Here is a 15448-nt window from a genome sequence, read left to right as displayed (position 1 = left end):
TGCATTCCTCTAGATTCCAGAGGAAGATACACACCACTTCTCTCTGAGAGGAGTGGGGTCAAGCTCCCCCCCCCCCGACCTCCTCAGTGTGCCCCTCACACCCAGGGGTCACACGGGGTCAGGCCACACCCTAAGACCAACATCATCCGCCTCCTATCGAATAGAGGTTTGAGGTTATGAGATGGAAAACAGTGTCAAGTGTTAACACGGTCATGAGCTCAGCTACCCACCACAACCTCCTTCATCACCAGTTTTCTATCTGCTATAGAGGTCCCTGCGTTGTAAGATTGACATTTTGGGCCTCCTCTTTGACTCCACTTGTTCCACAGTACACATAACCAGTTCTGTGTCAGTTGTTTTCAGGAAAAATAAAAAAATCCCATCAGAAATGCATTATTTTGCATCTTATGATACCAAACCTAAGTATTACAACACACGGCATTAAATGCACACGTAAGTGCACACACACACCATGTGTGTGACGATAGCACACCGCCATGGTCATCAATGTCGGAACCATGCCAGGGACAAACAACACACAGGGACCATGTGCCATTCAGTAGAATCAGAACCACACCACGTGGATCCAGGGATATCATACATGCAGTTCCACACAACACACAAGACCACAGCACCAAACGGAAACAGAACACACAGCACACGGGAGGCCCAGCCTCTGGGCCACCGGGGCCAATCAGGTAGACTCACCATGGGCGTGGTCAGCGAGGAGTGTCCACTAAGGTAGGAGGAGCTAGAGACCGATAGGCTGAGCCCCAGGCCAGAGCCCACCTCCTCTGCTGCCGCCACCAACGAAGGCTGGAGGTGGCACGGCAGAGAGGAGGATGAGGAAGAAGAGGGGGAGGAAGAGTGGGAGGCCTGAGGAAGAGAGAACGAATTAAAAAAGGAGAGGGGATAGACAAATAAGAAGAGAGGGGCAGTGAGAATATGGGGAGAAAAATAAGAATTAAAGAGAAGATGAGAGAAAGGTAAAAGACACAGAAAAAATAAAGACGGAACTTTATCACACTAAGTAGAGAAAGCAGAAGCAGATCAAATCCCGTTTCAGAATCAGAGCGATGAGAAAAAATAAGAAACCCCCACAGTGCTCTTGATAGTATCACCGCTCTTTAATAAGCTTTACGTATCGGCCTCACAGCCTTCGTCAGAGCTATAAAAGACAGAGTTAAAGAGAGTTAAGTTGATAGCATTAGTACAAAATGAAGTCTTGTGAATGTAGACATGCAGAAACTTCGACCACAGAAGAAGAAAAACACAGAAGACGCCTTGTTGCGGACACTGGACATGAAGCCAGCCACACGGTCAGAAAAGGTCATTGCTAAGCGTCATCTCTAGGGGTTAGAACACACAAAAGAGTCAAGAGCTGTTTAGCCCATCGCTCAAACAGTGTTTGGATCAGACCATCTTAAACCTAACGTCTTGCTCTCTGAACTGTTTTGCTTCAAAGAAACCAGGTCAAACTACACACCCCGAAACAGGAGAAAGGAGAAATATGATTTTCGCTTTCTCTCTTTTTCTCTCGCCATCTTATTATCTGACTGGCAGACCATCTAAATTGCTTTTATTTTCTCAAAGCCGTGTAAAAACTGAGTTTTTAAAGCCTGTAACATGGTGGCTTACTGAAAGGCAGGACGAAGACTAGGAGATACAAACAAGCTTATCCTACCCGGGCCACAACCTCTTCAAGCCCCCTACACCACCAGCCAAGATCACCAGGAGAGACGGAGGAGGAGGAGCAAGGAGAGAAATACAGTTGGACTGTACAGTTGTGGCCAAATGTTTTGAGAATGACACAAATATTAATTTTTCACAAAGTTTGCTGCTTCAGTGTCTTTAGATAATCTTGTCAGATGTTACTACGGAACACTGAAGTAAAATTACAAGCATTTCATAATTGTCAAAGGCTTTTATTGACTATTACATGACGTTGATGCAAAGAGTCAATATTTGCAGTGTTGACCCTTCTTTTTCAAGACCTCTGCAATCTGCCCTGGCATGCTGTCAATTAACTTCTGGGCCACATCCTGACTGATGGCAGCTCATTCTTGCATAAGCAATGCTTGGAGTGTCAGAGTTTGTGGGTTTTTGTTTGTCCACCCGCCTCTTGAGGATTGACCACAAGTTCTCAATGGGATTAAGGTCTGGAGGGTTTCCTGGCCATGGACCCAAAATATCGATGTTTTGTTCCCAGAGCCACTTAGTTATCACTTTTGCCTTATGGCAGGGTGTCATTCATGCTGGAAAAGGCATTGTTCATCACCAAACTGTTCCTGGATGGTTGGGAGAAGTTGCTCTCGGAGGATGTGTTGGTACCATTCGTTATTCATGGCTGTGTTCTTAGGCAAAATTGTCAGTGAGCCCACTCCCTTGGCTGAGAAGCAACCCCACACATGAATGGTCTCAGGATGCTTTACTGTTGGCATGACACAGGACTGATGGTAGTGCTCACCTTGTCTTCTCAGTAAAGCTTTTTCCCGGATGCCCCAAACAATCGGAAAGGGGATTCAGCAGAGAAAATGACTTTACCCCAGTCCTCAGTAGTCCAATCCCTGTACCTTTTGCAGAATAGCAGTCTGTCCCTGATGTTTTTCCTGGAGAGAAGTGGTTTCTTTGCTGCCTTTCTTGACACCAGGCTATCTTCCAAAATTCTTCGCCTCACTGTGCGTGCAGATGCACTCACACCTGCCTGCTGCCATTCCTGAGCAAGCTCTGTACTGGTGGTGCCCCGATCCCGCAGCTGAATCAACTTTAGGAAATGGTCCTGGCGCTTGCTGGACTTTCTTGGGCGCCCTGAAGCCTTCTTCACAACAATTGAACCGCTCTCCTTGAAGTTCTTGATGATCCGATAAATGGTTGATTTAGGTGCAATCTTACTGGCAGCAGTATCCTTGCCTGTGTAGCCCTTTTGTGCAACGCATTGATGACGGCACGTGTTTCCTTGCAGGTAACCATGGTGGAATGAGGAAGACCAATGATTCCAAGCACCACCCTCCTTTTGAAGCTTCCAGTCTGTTATTTGAACTCAATCAGCATGACAGAGTGATCTCCAGCCTTGTCAACACTCAAACCTGTGTTAACGAGAGAATCACTGACATGATGTCAGCTGGTCCTTTTGTGGCAGGGCTGAAATGTATATTTGTGTCATTTCTCAAAACTTTTGGCCCTGACTGTACAGTATAGTAGAGTAAAGTGTACAACAGAAATCATCAAACTAAAAGGCTGTGAGTCTTAAAATGTGGTTGGCGGTTTGCAGAAGGAGAACAGCAGACCAGGCCACTAGAGGATTATGACCCCCTCCGTCTCTCAGTGGTAGGTTATGTATAGTATTGTACTGTAGTGAGGTCTGCAGGAGTGCAATCTGAACGTGAAATCCAGGCATGGAATTGGAATACATACACATATCTCCCACAGACATCCATGCATGATTTACATACGTCTAATCCAGCAGGGTAATTTCATTTTCTGGTTTTCTAGTTGTGGATAAATCAGGCACTAAGTGCAATATCCACTCAAGAGTGCACAATCCATTGCACCCCTACTGGCTCACAGTCAATAGCCCATGAGTCCATTGGGCAGTTCCAGTAGCCATCTAGTTTCTACCCATGTGTAGTCTTCAGCAAAATGGCTGACAAACCACATGACACCAGTGTGTAACTGGTGAAACAAAAAAGGTTCACCTCCACAGGTTAAAGCAGAATCTAACCTCTTTTATACCTCAACCCTCAGCCAAGTTGAACCAATCCCCATTAACCTGAAGAAGTTTGGGCCAATCAAATCCATCTGACCTCCCCCTGACCTCATTAGCCCCTCCCCCTGGGTTCCCCCCTCCATTGACTGATTGACCGACCGGACTGTCAATTAGACAGACGTCTCAATTAACCTAGGGCAACCAGGATTAAGATAAGATGACTGGATTTGATAGAGAGAATGATATTGAGAAAGACAAGTCTCATCTTCTCTGGTAGGCGTTACCACCGACATACACCACTTAGAGCGAGAAAGAGAGAGACTAGACAGACTGAAGAGGACTGGGGGTAGATGGAGAGATAGAAAGAGAAATAAGAACGAACAAGAGACTTGTTAGACTGATCTGAACAGAAGAGGGGAGAGATAGAGAAAATTGATGAGGAATGGATTCCTGCAGGAAGGGAGCTCTGGAATTACTATCCTTCCCAGCCAACCAGCCTGCAACCACTACACTAGTGCAAGTTACCTCAGAGTTCTTATTCTGGCTCGTGTTCATCAGGCCTCAAACGGATGAAAAAGGACTGAAACAGGATAGGGACTACCTAGAATTGTCCAATAAGAAATGCTCAATTTAATTGAACTGTTTTATGTTGCGTGCCCTCATGAACACAACCCTGCTTCACATTCACCTCCATAGGGGGTAGTTTTGTTTTATTAGTCGTGCAGGATACACATGGCATATATCGTCCAACTAGAGGCTTACTTGCAGGTTCCTTCTCGGCGATGCAACAACAATAAGAAATAAAACATAAGAACATGAACATAAAAGTAAATGAAAATAATAAACATTTGGATTAACTATAACACAGGAAGGCACAATTTGTAGTCCAACATTTACATGTTTTGGGGTAGGGGGATTTGGGGGCAAGTGTTTAAATAATTTATAGTTGACACATGTTCCACACCACTGGTTGCCAATGACCTATAGACAGTGGTCAACTGTCCTCTGGGGTGTCATCCAGCATATGACCACCGTGGGAATCGGACCTCTCACCTTTGACCTCCAGGCAATAACTACTGTTGTGATCTCCACAGCATGCAGCACCATGACCTCACTGTTTCACCACAGGGGGCTTAAACTGTCACCTTTAACATTTCCTCATTTAATTGTTGATTTAAAACTAAGTTAAAAGTGTTAAATCACCGACCTTAAACTCCTACAAGTAAAATATTTCATAATTCAGCACTCAGCCATGACTGCATGGATGTCCACCTGGAAAGGAGACCTTACACAAGAAACCTTTGATCCAAATTCTCCATGCTTTCCCAGTGTGCACTTGCACGCTACACCATCATAACCAGTGCATCGATCTCTACGGAGGATTGCGAAATTCCACTGGTGAGGTCTGAGGCGGGGTGGTCAGTAAGGGTAAAAAAATGTGTGATTGGGTGGTGAGGACTTGAGGAGGAACACACACACACAGACACTCACCAGCTGCCTCTGCTTGGGGGGCAGGGCGGGAGGTGGGAAGAGGGGTATGGGCAGGGGCTCGTGGACTGAGTCTGTGCTGCTGAAAGAGTCGTTGAAGCCGTAGACCTCCTGGAAGCGCTTGTTCCTCTGCTCGTAGATGCTCTCGCTCTGCGGCGTCTGGTAAAACACTGAGGGCTGGGGCTCCGAGTAGTCCTCCACAAATTGCATGTACGCCAGGACTGGGGGGGGGGGGGGGGGGGGACGGACACGGCGAGACATTAAAAGTTATTTCAAGTGAAATGTTAATATGCACACTACCATGCATCAATCATATTTGATGCAGGGAATTATAACTGCAAGAATAAGCGTAATTATTGAAAAGGTAACTCCCTTAAACACAATATTAGCTCTGCATGTTCCAAAGTGATGTAATGTTAAAAGGGGTCAGTTTGACAAGAAATGGCATAGCTTGACAGGAAGTGGCATCATAGTTCAACAGTCGCGAGTGGATCAGTTGGTAGAGCATGTAGCTTGCAACGCCAGGCTTGTGGGCAATGTTCCCTCAAACATTTTTTGGCACCGAGCAAATTTTAGGTCTGCTGAGCACAAAAATGATGTGCAACTTCCAGCGCACATTTACTGTGAACACTGAGGCTGTACCCGCTTTAAGTTACAGTTTTAACAGTGGCCAAGTAGGCTACTGTGGCTACTTGATCATAATGTAGGTCTACCAGAGTGGCCTACCATCAAAAACTATGGAGAAAATGCATCTCATAACATTTTAACATGGAAATAGCGGTTCTATCATTCAACCTACAGTAGCAGCCAATGTGTGGTGTTCAATGTAGGCATGAGACTTTTGAAAAAGAAATCATGCAGGGCTTGACATTAACCTGTTTATCTACTTTTATTTTGTCCTTCAGACAAGGAGGTGACTGAAAATGTTATTGTGTTGTTTGATGCAAGAAACCATTTTACAAAATAAAATGCATTATTATTCCCATACCATTATTACAGAGAACCAGACAATTTATGCTACCCTATGCCTATTGGCAACTTAGCTTATGCAAGCCTGTCTCAAAATACAACACTGTCCCTTTTAAGACAAAAAATAAGCTCTTTACCTGATTCGCTTTTCAAAGATGTCTAGAAATGTATATGTTCTGTGCTCTTGTAGGAAGCAATCACTCCTCTATTACTGACTAAAAATAATCTATAACTGGGCTAATAACTCACTAACTAGCAAAGGATATGAACAAAATATGCACACCTGGCTACATGCAGCTCTCGCTTTGACCTCAAAACAAGTGCATCTACTCACGACCGCTCATGCTGTTAACACAGTCCAGTTCAACGTAAACGGCAGAGATCCATATATGGCAATGGTCTATTTGCATATAGGCTTACTGTAGCTCAGATTTTTTTTATACCACACCGGTCTGTGTAGAGTATGGGCTGAGTAGAGCATGTCAATGCAATAGAAATCCTACTCCGATGCGTTTTTCCTGCAACAAAATCTCTTGCATAGTTTGTTTTGTTTCGGTATGTTGTATTGAAAGTGACTCATATTGCGTTGATTCAATCACTATTGCCACAGTAAAGGGAAACGTTGATAGTGTTAACAGGGAAAACTCAAGAACAGTGGTCACCAACCTTTTCTGAGTCAAGATCACTTGGGAGTCAAAATGCAAACAGATCTACCACTCAGATTTTTTTTTTTACATGACTTAAAAATGTAAACCTATGCAACATTAACCAATTAAAAACAGCAATGAGGTTTGTGCAGTGAGCTATAGGCCCAAAACATAGTCACCGAACATTGGCTTTGCTTGAATTGCCCTGCCAATGCATTCTTGTTCGGTGACATTTTTAAAAATTATTTCAAAATTTGAGGTAGGCTATATGATCGCACCGGTAATTGATCTGTTGTATTACTTGTGAAGCACAGCTGAGTGAGCATACATTTAAAGAATTTGCTTTTTATTTTATTGGGCTGATGGTGCCTGCATCGAAATGGTCAGTCTCAGAGGGAGAGAGCAACAGACTGAGGGTCCACCTCTCAACATCCCTCCGCTATACCTTACCAAAAAGGGACAGAGTCTACCAGATGATGGCAAAACTAGAGTCGCACGGCATTATTTCTGCCTCATGCACAAATTCATGTTGTTACTCCAATGAACTGAGAAAGGGAAATATTCCTCAATATTAAAAAAGACCCTGGCCACTAATAATAAACAACACAAGCCTATAGATACACTTTCCTACTCATTCATTATTGCTGCAGTGCTTGTTGTAGCGCTGAGTGAAAATAGGAAGAAAACACATTTTATGGCTTAGAACTGTCAACAATTTTCTGAGTAACACCTTAAACATGAACTCCCTCATAAAAACAGCATCTCTTTGCTGTATTCGTTGACAGTCTCTCTCCAGACATGGTTTTAAACGTTTTGAAATATCACAGTATCAACTTTGCTGTAGCTTTCTTTTATGTCTGCTACATTACTGCAGACATGGTCATCTGAGCCATCCGATTGGCCTGCGGTAGGCCTACAGTGCACTTGATTTGCACTGGGCCCGCCGGGAAGGCAGAGTTAAAATGGTTCAAAATGGCAACAGTTCGCCTACCTGGCGTGCACGGCAGCTGAATCGGGTGCATCTACAGCCAACAGAAATCGGATGTATCTACCGTTTTTTACAGAAATGTTTTGCGATCGACCAGTCGACCGGTTGGTGACCACTGAACTTCACTCAACTTTCTGGAGCAATCTCGTGCTTCTCTCTGTGGGCTAATATTTCTGCGGGGCTACTGCGCCCACGCAGCTTAGAGGGAACATTGGTTGTGGGTTCGATTTCCGCTATGGAGCGTCCACTAAATGACAAAATTGTAAATATAAAAAATTTCAACAGGAAATGACATCATAGCTTGGCAGGAAGTTACATAATTGCGACCTCTGTACCCAACTGCCAGTGGATCAGGAGTCCATTGTGCTTGTCCTGGAGTTACACTTCCTCCCTCTATTCTCTGTGGCAGATTTCCTAAACATGAGTCATGCATGAATGACACTGCAGCTAAGTTAACACTCTAACCACCTCTCTCCCTCAGTCTTTATCCTTTCCTCCCTCAATCTTCCTCTTGTTTAATTTCTCTCTCACACAGTGTTTTGCTCAATTATCTCCCTAAACCATCTCCTTCCCTTCCTCAATCATCCTCCTGCTCTTTTTCTTTCCTTCTCCCTCTCAATTTTCCTGTAATTCTCTCTCTTCCACTCCTTCTATCCTTTTTTCCCCCACACCCCATCTCTCCATCACTCACCGTGCTTGTTCCTCTTCTCGGGCAGCGGCGGTGGACTAGAGGGAACGTCTGCGTTCTCGCTGGCCAGGTACTGGGCCACAAACACGCCCCCGTTGCTCTGGGGCATGGGTGAGATGGGCGTGAAGAGGGGGAAGGGGGGCGTGGGGTGCAGCAGCTCCTCTTCCGACAGGTTATCGTACTGCGAGGGGAACCTCTCGTACAGGGGCCCCCGCGAGGAACCACCCCAGCACCCGTCCGGATTGGGCGACACCTGAGCGCTGCGCCGCTTCTTCTGGGGTAACGCTGGAGGCGCGCTGAGGCGGCAAGGGTGCAAGGGGCTGATGTGAGAACCGGGCTGGGGGGTCCAGTATTCGGAGTGGGGAGCGGGTGGGGAGCTAAAGCGGGTGGGAGGAGGGACGGGGGAGGATGACTCACTGTGGGACTCAGGGAGGGGCGACAGAGAGGTGACCCCTGAGGGGGCGAGGGGGTCCCCAGTGAAGACTGAGAGGTCCTGGTGGAGGAAGTCATAGTCCGGGTCGTAACTCTCAGTGTTGTCTGAAGAGAAACAGAGGAGAGATCGAGAGAAAGAGATAGAGGGAAACAGTCTTTGAAATGCAGTATTGGTGGTTACGGTTAAGCTGTTGACATTTGAAGTGAGTATTTTAAAAATAGAGTGCTCTCGTGTGTGAGAGAATATGCCTCTGGGTATGATAAGTGCACACGTAAAAAAAATGCCCCGCCCCCAGAATTTGGGGCAACCAATCGCAGCGCTCCGTTGGATAGTAACTGTCTCTAATCATGCTCGTGTCCGTCATCCTAGGACAAGCTCTCGTTTCAAATCCATGGAAGCCAAACAGCTGTTTGTGTGTGTGTGTGTATAACATATGTGTGTCCCTGACCAGTTAGTGTGTGTGTTTACATGGGTGTTTATATATATATATATATCGGAAGTTTGCATACACCTTAGCCAAATATATTTAAACTCAGTTTTTCACAATTCCTGACATTTAATCCTAGTAAAAATTCCCCGTCTTAGATCAGTTAGGATCACCACTTTATTTTAAGAATATGAAATGAAAGAATAATATTTGAGAGAATTATGTATTTCAGCTTTTATTTCTTTCATCACATTCCCAGTGGGTCAGAAGTTTACATACACTCAATTAGTATTTGGTAGTATTGCCGTTAAATTGTTTAACTTGGATCAAATGTTTTGGGTAGCCTTCCAGAAGCTTCCCACAATAAGTTGGGTGAATTTTGGCGCAGGCCTCCTTGCTCGCACACGAGTTCTGCCCACACATTTTCTATAGGATTGAGGTCAGGGCTTTGTGATCTCATCTCTAGGAGGCAGAACGCATCTCCTTCCTGAGCTGTATGACGGCTGCGTGGTCCCATGGTGTTTAAACTTGCGTACTATTGTTTGTACAGATGAACGTGGTACCTTCAGGTGTTTGGAAATTGCTCCCAAGGATGAACCAGACTTGTGAAGGTCTACAATTTATTTTCTGAGGTCTTGGCTGATTTCTTTTGATTTTCCCATGATGTCAAGCAAAGAGGCACTGAGTTTGAAGGTAGGCCTTGAAATACATCCACAGGTACACCTCCAATTGATTCAAATGATGTCAATTAGCCTATCAGAAGCTTCTAAAGCCCAAAAAAATTCTGGAATTTTCCAAGCTGTTTAAAGGCACAGTCAACATAGTGTATGTAAATTTCTGACCCAATGGAATTGGGATACAGTGAATTATAAGTGAAATAATCTGTCTGTAAACAATTGTTGGAAAACTTACTTGTGTCCTGCACAAAGTAGATGTTCTAACCGACTTGCCAAAACTATAGTTTGTTAACAAGAAATTTGTGGAGTGGTTGAAAAACGAGTTTTAATGACACCAACCTAAGTGTATGTAAACTTCTGACTTCAACTGTATGTATGTATGTATATGTATATGCGTGTGTGCATCCCTACCCAACGTTTCACAGCTAGTATTTTGGGAGCACTGTCCGCTGTCCTGTTCCATGGAGCAGAGATGCTCGTCAGACTTGCTGAGCTTTCCCATGCTGCTGCAGGGCGAGAGGCGCGGGGAGTTGCCCCTGTACGACTGGCTACCGCCTGAGAAACGCCTCTGGGGGAACTCCTGCTCATAGTCCTGCTGCTGCAAAGACACAGAGACGGAGACAGACAGGCAGGTGGACAGACAAACACAATGAAAAACAGGCACAGATGTCAGCAACAGTTTCCGGAAATAATAGAGAACTTTGTGGAGCTAGGATCTGTTAATGGCTGGCCTAATCAAGTCTGATCACTAGTCTGTATCGGCCCATTATAGTCTGGTAATCCACCCTAATCAACAACATACTCTGACAAAGTTTCTCTAGACCACTGTACTTCCATTACCATTGGACAAGTGGAATATGTGGGTGTTACTCAACAATAACCATACAAAGTACTGGTATGTGTCTCTGGTGAGGTGTGTGTGTTGGTACCCGTCTATGGACGCTGCAGGGCAGGCTGGAGCCACGGCTCATGGGGGTCACCACTGCCACCCGGGTGGGCGACGGGGCCGACTGGCGCTTCTTTGGGGGCAGGGCCGGAGGAGGACTGGAGAGAGAGAAGTAGGATGTAGGACCATCAGTGAGAATGGAGCTTTTTCGGCAGGGTTGGGGTCAATTTGAATTTCAGTTACTTTATGAATTGACTGACTTCAATTCAAATTGACCACAACCCTGTTTTTCGGGCTTCTGATACACAACCAGCTCTCTAGCCAACAGCTCGCAGATACAGTGCGGGTGGGATAGCCTACACAATGAGATTATTATGGACAAAAGAGAGAGATTATTTTTATTTGTCAAAAGGCAGCCAAAGCATCGATCATCATGACACTAGAATAAGACCCTAGATATTTATTGGAAAGCAGCATTAATCACTGCATGCACTTTCACCACCTTGTGAAGTTCATAACTTATTGAATCTATAGCCTAATAAACTGCATTCTTTATCGAGTCGTAGTGGGAGGACCACACAACATATCATCTCGTGAATCCAATTTTACTTCGATATGACGGTTATTATATCAATATTTGCGCATAAAGGCATTTCCATCGCCATCTCTCGCGTAATACATTTTACAGACACAAAAAGATCCCACCTTGTCTAGCGTATTTTGTTTTGTCGACATATGGAAAGTTTACTAACAAATGTGCTGTTTCCAACATGTACTTTGCTCGCATAAAAAGTTTGGATGGAAACCTAGTTACTGAGGGGTTATTATGGTAAAATCCAGAGGTGGGACCAATTCACTATTATTCGAGTCACAAGCAAGTCTCAAGGTCCAAGTCTCAAATCAAGTCCCAAGTAGAACCGGTCCAGTCTTGAGTAAAGTCCAAGTCGTGCATACTAAGAGCAAGTCAAGTCAAGTTTTTTCAAGTCAAGTAAAAAAAAAAAAAAAATCTATACAGACAATGACTTGTTCAACTACAAATCTTTGTCTATTTATTGAGGCTACCAAACAGCCCTTTCATTATTTTGTCTACAACGCATTGATTATTAATTTAAACATATTCCAATTGCAAGCTTCATAAGTAAATGATACATTTCAAGCAATTTTGACATACCAAAAGACTAGTAAGCCTACGCTAGTAATTGTTGCTTGACACCCCATTGCTGGTGAGCTTGCAAAGTAATCGGTTCATATTCTTGAGCACCTCATTTATTTGGAGCTGAATATTCATTTATGGCAAGTCTCTCTCCCTACAATTTTACATTTGCGCCGTACCCGATCCTACAGATAGCTGTACAGCAAATCAGCAATCTGTTCGGTAGTTCAGTGGTTTTCAAACTTTTTGACCTGGGACCCCAAAAAAGCAGTGGTTCAAAGCTTGTGACACCCGCGCATGCATGCATGTGCACAATCACTGCCAAATGTAGCCTGTCATTACAGCCATAAACGCAGATGCATTTTCAAAACGCAAGATACAGAAATAAACTGCGTTTTACACCTGCATTTTGAGCTTAAAGTCATTCATGTTAGCAGTCAATAGCAACTAGGGATGTCACATTGTCACTTCTCTGGAGTCCAGAGTAAGCAGGATGATATGGCCTACCTGTACGCGGCAGAGTTTGCAGGACTGAATGGAAAGCATGATCTGTTTGTAGCCCTTTTCTTCCCCACAAAAATGTATTTGCCAGAATATGTTACATCTTCATCCCATAAGTATCGAAGGTAGTGCAATGTTAAAGCTATCTTTAGACATATAGCCAGTACCACAACTGAGGTATATAATTATGACCCACCCAAACTAGGCCTATCTGAAATATGAAAAGGATCAATGAAATCACCAGGTAGCCTATTGTTTTGGCAAAGATACATCCGTAGCAGATTGCTAAATGGTACCTTCTATGGATTATATTAATTTAGGTAGGCTACTCTGTTTTTGCCAGGCAAAACCAGAGAAAATTAAACAAGCGCTTTCTGGTCTGCCTTTGTACACCAATGCTGATGACTGGTTATTAGTCAAGACCTGCAACTCTTTGGTTCTAAAGCACAGATAAGATGTTTAAAAAAATAAAATAAGAATTTGGTCCAATGCCGTAGGCCTATGTTAGTGACCAGATCGAATAAGCAAAGGTATAAATATAAAATACAAATGGTAGTCTATATGTAGCCGATAAAATAACATTCTCAATGCGCTAGCTTGTTGATTGACAATTTGCTGGTCAAATCAGAGAGCCGAGTTTGCGTTTCACTAGCCAATACATTTTCCCCCCCAAGTGTGATACGGTCTCTGGCTGCGTGGAGAGTAATCCATGGAGACTCTGTGCCACAAAAAGAGTGACAAAACCTGGCCAGATCATTTAAAGCCATCAGTCTCAAGTCAAAGTCGAGTCCCGTGTCTTGACACTCCAAGTCAAGTCAGTTTATTTTCTATTAGGTCAAGTCATCAAATGTAACTCAAGTCAGACTTGAGTCCAAGTCATGTGACTCGAATAAAAATCAGCATTACGTGCTTAATGCCTCGTTTTCAATGACATCTGGAATACCCCAACAGAAGTTGGTCCTTCCAGGTTATCACACTGCAATCACCACAAGTCAATGTCAGGTTAAAGAAACAGCATAAAATCAGCAAGCCATGGCGACATGGGGACCATGACAGGGAAAGTAACAGGGTTGGGGTCAGCTTCATTTCATTTCCAGTCAATTCAGGAAGTCCACTGAAATTCCATTTGGTGTACCTTTTTAATGTTACACATAGGATTTGTTTGAATTTTTGTATTGTAATTTCAGAAAATGTCCATTATATATGTGGTGCTAATAGTGAAATGATAGTGTTTCACAGTATTATTTCCACACCAGTATTATGGGCATTCTCTGAAATGAAGAAAATCTTGTTTAACACCTTTAAATGGAATTGACCCCAACCCTGGAAATTGATGACATTCATGACGTGTACGCACCATAGACATACATATATACAGTTGAAGTCGGAAGAACAACAGCAAATTACCTTGTGAAGATGCTGGAGGAAACAGGTACAAAAGTATCTATATCCACAGTAAAACGAGTTCTATATCGACATAACCTGAAAGGCCGCTCAGCAAGGAAGAAGCCACTGCACCAAAACCGCAATAAAAAAAATCCGGACTACGGTTTGCAACTACACATGTGGACAAAGATCGTACTTTTTGGAGAAATGTCCTCTGGTCTGATGAAACAAAAATAGGACTGTTTGGCCATAATGACCATCGTTATGTTTGGAGGAAAAAGGGGGAGGCTTGCAGGCCGAAAGTCACCATCCCAACCGTGAAGCACGGGGATGGCAGCATCATGTTGTGGGGATGCTTTGCTGCAGGAGGGACTGGTGCACTTCACAAAATAGATGACATCATGAGGAAAATTATGTGGATATATTGAAGCAATATCTCAAGACATCAGTCAGGAAGTTACAGCTTGGTTGCAATTGGGTCTTCCAAAAGGACAATGACCCCAAGCATACTTTCAAAGTTGTGGCAAAATGGCTTAAGGACAACAAAGTCAAGGTATTGGAGTGGCCATCACAAAGCTCTGACCTCAATCCTATAGAACATTTGTGGGCAGAACTGAAAACGCATGTGCGAACAAGGAGGCCTACAAACCTGACTCAGTTACACCAGCTCTGTCAGGAGGAATGGGCCAAAATTCACCCAACTTATTGTGGGCAGCTTGTGGAAGGCTACCTGAAATGTTTGAACCAAAGTTTAAAAAAAATTAAGGCAATGCTACCAAATACTAAGTGTATGTAAACTTCTGACCCACTGGGAATGTGAAGAAAGAAATAAAAGCTGAAATAAATCACTCTCTCTACTATTACTCTGACATTTCACATTCTTAAAATAAAGTGGTGAGCCTAACTGACCCAAGACAGGGAATTTTTACTAGGTTTAAATGTCAGGAATTGTGAAAAACTGAGTTTAAACGTATTTGGCTAAGGTGTATGTAAACTTCCGACTTCAACTGTATGTATGATTACATGACATCATTGGTACACAATCATGCACCAAGCTTTCCCCTGATTGGACTTGGGCTTCATTGTACGCCATGAGGCAATTACGCATAATTAGGAACTCAAACGTGCAAGACACAGCACTCCACCAATCAGTTCCTCCAGCAATCAAGACACTTCCGGGATCCAGATTGGATAGTTATAAAGGGGGCGGGATTTCATGATGCAGGGTAATGACCCTATAGGCTAACATACGTGTCAGTCTTTGTGGATCTCCTTTGGGCTGCTACAAAGTGGTCAGTAGCCAAGTGTGCTCTGTTCCCCAACAGACATGGAGAGAGGGATGGAAAGCACAGATAGAAAAATATGAAGTGAGAGAGGGAGGAAGAGGGAGAGAGGAGAGGAAGAGTGAGAAAAAGAGAGACAGCAGTGCAATTCAAAATCATAGTTGTCATATTATCTGATCTTCTGGCTAAGCCCAATGTCTATGGATTTGTCAAAGC

At 43.8% G+C, this 15448-nt stretch overlaps 1 protein-coding gene across 3 annotated transcripts in view; it reads right to left on the bottom strand.

Moving 5' to 3' along the window:
* The window catches only part of LOC120021185 (rap guanine nucleotide exchange factor 1-like), a 109921-nt gene that overhangs the window by 17277 nt on the left and 77196 nt on the right, over positions 1-15448 (bottom strand). For 2 of the 3 annotated variants that reach the window (XM_038964823.1, XM_038964824.1), the window contains exons 7-10: positions 10953-11067; positions 10435-10621; positions 8490-9023; positions 5198-5415 (exon numbers count right to left, since the gene is read on the bottom strand). In XM_038964823.1, the coding sequence (XP_038820751.1) occupies positions 5198-5415; positions 8490-9023; positions 10435-10621; positions 10953-11067 (1054 nt within the window). Of the gene's footprint in view, positions 1-708; positions 877-5197; positions 5416-8489; positions 9024-10434; positions 10622-10952; positions 11068-15200; positions 15268-15448 lie in introns of all 3 variants that reach the window. The other variant, XM_038964825.1, reaches the window with a different exon arrangement.

The sequence above is a fragment of the Salvelinus namaycush genome, chromosome 26, assembly GCF_016432855.1.
Source record: "Salvelinus namaycush isolate Seneca chromosome 26, SaNama_1.0, whole genome shotgun sequence".
NCBI classification, from domain to species: Eukaryota; Metazoa; Chordata; class Actinopteri; order Salmoniformes; family Salmonidae; genus Salvelinus; species Salvelinus namaycush.
Note: the sequence above shows the minus strand (reverse complement) of the source record. Positions and strands in the feature narration are given on the sequence as shown.